This window comes from Mytilus edulis, chromosome 8, assembly GCF_963676685.1.
Source record: "Mytilus edulis chromosome 8, xbMytEdul2.2, whole genome shotgun sequence".
NCBI lineage: Eukaryota > Metazoa > Mollusca > Bivalvia > Mytilida > Mytilidae > Mytilus > Mytilus edulis.
Window position 1 is genome coordinate 59,165,691 of NC_092351.1, and position 4,515 is coordinate 59,170,205.

The 4,515-nt window shown below is 31.2% G+C and overlaps 1 protein-coding gene across 1 annotated transcript; it reads left to right on the forward strand.

Annotated features, from left to right (window-relative positions):
* Positions 1–562: 562 nt before the first annotated feature.
* Positions 563–4,023, forward strand: LOC139484229 (uncharacterized). Its single transcript, XM_071267962.1, has 3 exons — positions 563–720; positions 3,289–3,460; positions 3,886–4,023. The coding sequence occupies exons 1-3, from the start codon at positions 563–565 to the stop codon at positions 4,021–4,023; spliced, it is 468 nt and encodes a 155-aa protein (XP_071124063.1).
* Positions 4,024–4,515: the final 492 nt, after the last annotated feature.

Consider the following 4,515-nt stretch of genomic DNA (forward strand, 5'->3'; position numbering starts at 1 on the left):
AAACGGTTTTAAAAAATACAGTTAAATCTTTAAGTTTATACAAATGTAATAAGACGATGTGAGTGAAAAATTAATTAAGTAAAAACTTACGACTACGCATAGCAACCTTGTTTTACTTTCGTTTCACATCCGCAATGACGACTTCCGATTATCACTTCAATCTAAAATGGCAGCACACGGACAAGGTATTAGGTACTGTTTAAGTAAGTATATTGCTATTGGATTCAACAACCAACCCTAAATGTATACTTTTTTCTGATGTATGTACAAAAGTATGTCGATATCGTGATACATGCATGACTCTCCCTGTTTTTTAATTATTTTCCAGTTCCAACTTCCGAGCTCCATTCACAGAAATGTATAAATGAAAATAATTTATAAATGTGAAACCGCACTGACAACGTCTGCTCGAAATATTTATAGATCGGCTTTTATATCGTCTGTGTACCGTTGTGAACATTAACTTATGGGTCCCATTTGATAAATAAGGTTAGACCAAATTATTAGACATGTTGTACAAAGAGAACTGTCAGGATGTCGTCTGCTGTTTAAACTTTCCAAAATGGCAAATGAAAAGAAGAGAAAGCCAAATTGGACAGAAAGTGAGCTATATGCTCTAACTGATGGTATTGCTGCCAATATTAGATTGATAAAAGGGAAGTTCAGTATGACTGTTTATAATGATGCTAAAAACAAATGCTATGCAGAGATAACTGATAGGTACATGTACATTTTCAATTAAACTATTTACTCCAATGATTTCAGATCCCATTTAAAATCATTTGTCATATTTATTACACACAAATAATAGAAACAGTGATTTCAAGAATACTCGCATATAAATTAAACCTGCCAAAGCTTACTTTCTGTGTCTTTTTTTATCGTACCTTTATTATTATTATAGTCGTTTAAATAGCTCACCAGAGCTCTCGTTTTGTCTGTTATTATGTATATGTTACAGCAAATAGGTGAAATTAGGAATTACATGTAATTACTAAAATTTAGGAATTACATGTAAGTCCCGATGCACTTAGTAAATACAAGTAATTCCTAAAACTGCCCAGTTATTACCAGTAATTACTAATTTTTAAATGATTTTTTACACCTATTTACTAACTGTTTAAACAATGTTGTAAAATGGTCAGCTGATCAAAAGTTATGGTAATACCTACTAGAAGATCAGTGAATACTCTTCGAAAGTGATAAACCTAAAATGTTCTTTTTTGTTATTGGTGCATATAAGCTACAAAATATATAGCAAATTAAATACGATTTTTGTGTAGTTACGTCATGAATTATAATGAAATTAGAATTCCCTTTTAGCAGGCAATCTCACTGGTTTTATTTTGTTAAATATGCTGAGAAACATGGTTGATGAGTTGTGCATTTGCAAGTTAATAATTTGACCTCTTTGAATGTTAATTAATGTTAACTTGGAAAAAACTAAGATCAGCTATAAGTGATATACGATAAAAGTATTATTTTACAAACTTTACTTCAAGATATTATCTTATGATCATAAACAAGCTTCTGTCCAAGTTTGGTGGAAACCCAGTCATAGTGAAAAATTAATGTTAAATGGCATGAAAACTACAAACAAGTTAATTATAACATGTATAATAAAATGCGGGAAAAAAAGGATTTCATTTGTACATGATTTATTTACTTCTTTATATTTGTCTTATGATCATAAACAAGCTTCTGTTCAAGTTTGGTAGAAATCCAGGATAATTTAAGAAAGTTATTAAAATTTAGCCGCTGATGACCGAACATAAGTTGGTTCGCTATGTCTCGCGTTTTTGCGATAAAAGTCACATGCATGCTCGACAAAAGTGAAAATAATGTCAACAAAAGAGGTGAAATTTTAAGTTGACTTATTCAATCCACAAAAAGATTAGATTAATCACAAATATCCGACAGAAGAAGTCATTGCTGTCGCTTTGACACATTCCTCATTTCCGTTCTCAATTTTATAGTTAATAGATATAGGACGATGTGGTAGGAATGCAAATGAGAAAACTCTCAATTCAAGTAACATATTTTTTTTAAGTAAAACATTGTATGTCAAGGTATGGCCTTCAATACTTAGCCTTGACTCACACCGAACAGCAAGCTACAAAAGCCTCCCAAAAATACTAGTGTAAAACCATTCAAATGGGAAAAAGAACAGTCTCCCTATATAAAAACGAGAAACTAGGAAAACTGATGAACTATTTAGAAAAAGGTATTTAACTTTTGTCATTGGGCAACTTGAAAAGAAAAATTAATATAAACAATAGGCTCTCAAGATCCTGAATCGCTCACCTGATTTTTTTAACTCAATTTATTCATCAATCATGATTTATATTTTTGAGTTATAATGTATATCAGTGTTTGCTTTAAATTGCTTTTTGTGGTCATATATGCCACAAAATGAATATATAAGTTATGTAGAAAATCATCAGATATAAACAAAATTTGAACTTGATCTGCAATTTGTCAACTTAATACCAATTCTGAAATCAATATGTTTCAAGCATAAAGGGTAAGTGTGGAGTTAATTTTCAAAGTTCAAGGACCACAACTCTGCACAAAATCATCAGCCTGAAACAAAATTCGAACTTCATCTATCTTGTCTGGATAAAACTTTTTACCAATTTTCAAATCAATATCACTTCAAACTTCCCACAAATGTCCGTCTAAATTTGGGATTGATATCAATGTCTTGCATGCCGATTTTTAAGGAGTTTCAAAACGTATTAAACCACCATTTTCCAGTTTCGATTCACAAACTCTAAAGAGTATGCACTTTTTATGTGCCTTACATTCCTAAATCCTTAAGTCTAAGCCCTAAAAATCCCTATCCCTTTACTTTCTTGTTTGGTATCTTGAATTATGTCTTTAATTTTAAAACAAAAAAATCAAGTCAGTAAATACCAGTAATCACTGAATCAACTAGTAAATACATGTAATTACTAAATTGGCTAGTGATTACAGGTATTTACTGAAATGTTTAGTAATTACGTGTAATTCCTAATTTCACCTATTTACTGTAACATATATACATGTATATGCCGACTCTGAATAAAATTTACTTTCTTACTTACATTGCTCACTATCACACCCGTGATATTGTTTGCCTTATACATAACTGGAGAATAATGGCTTTTCCCCTGGACATCTGTAGAAGAATCCTAATTTTTTTTTTTAAATGTATTACTAGTCATAAATTATCATGTATAAAATATTAGATAGTACAGGAAACATGCTTTTTGTTCATTTTAAACCACATCTTGAATTGATTTCCAGTGTTAACTCTGTAAAATCTTCGGCCATAAAACGAGATGTGTCTGACATTAAAAAAAGATGGCAGGACATACAAAGCCTGGCAAAGAAGAAGGAGGTTGCCAGACTCCAGGTAGTGAACAAAACTGGTGGAGGACCACCACTAGAGGATACATTAAAAGCATGGGGAAAAAATGTGAGTACACACATATATATATATAAGAAGATTAGGTATGATTGCCCATGAGACTTATCTAGTTATGGTATACCATTGTCTTTTTGTCAGTCCGTCATCAACTTTTCGGACAATAACTCAAAAACGCTTTCACAATTTGCAAGTTATTTATAGTATGCCTAAATTTATTTCCTTGAATTTGAAAATTCAAATTGAAGGCAATATTTCATGCTTTCTTTTGCAAATTTTACTTATAAACAACAATTTCTATATCATGTATCATGTATATGATTTTCCAATACTGGTGTATCAGTACAACTGTTTATTTAGTATGTTTTGATGATGAATGTTACATGACAGTGATTTTGTACCTTATTGACCAATCATATGAGCTTACTCCCTAATAAATACAAACTATAACTTTTAAAATTTAATTATTGAATTAGATTATTGGAACCTTCACAAAAACAATGGTTGAAGGAATTGACGGTGGTTTCGACACATCAGACACATCATACACTTCTGTTGAAATAAGTTGTGGTAGTGGTGCAGTTGGAGGACAACCAAATTCAATTGGTTTGTAATTACTATAGATTTAAACACATTTTAGAGGTTATTGACATGTAAACCGAGGGGATTAACTCAAAAACAACAATCAGTAATACACATGCAAGTTAATTTGTGATAGGTGAATATCAGCAATGGGAAAACACTGATAAACCAGCCTTTACACAACTTTTTATGTCTGCATGTAATATTTCAGTATGTTTTATATAGTTATATATTTTGAAGGTTTTTTATAGGTATATATAGTGTTATATAGGTATAATACTGCAGTGTAAGAAACTCAACCTGTCTGTCCATTTTTCGAAAGTGCAACTTCTTTTTAACCTGTGAATAGATTTAAACTTCCTACAGATATATAAAAAAACAAGCTGTGGTATGATTGCCAAACAGACAACTCTCCACATATATCCCACTACAGATGAGTGCAGTCCTAATTACCTGTACAGCAAGGTAACTTGATAACTAGTCATTTGGACTGGTCAAAGTTAATCTGTGACCGGATTTAGGAC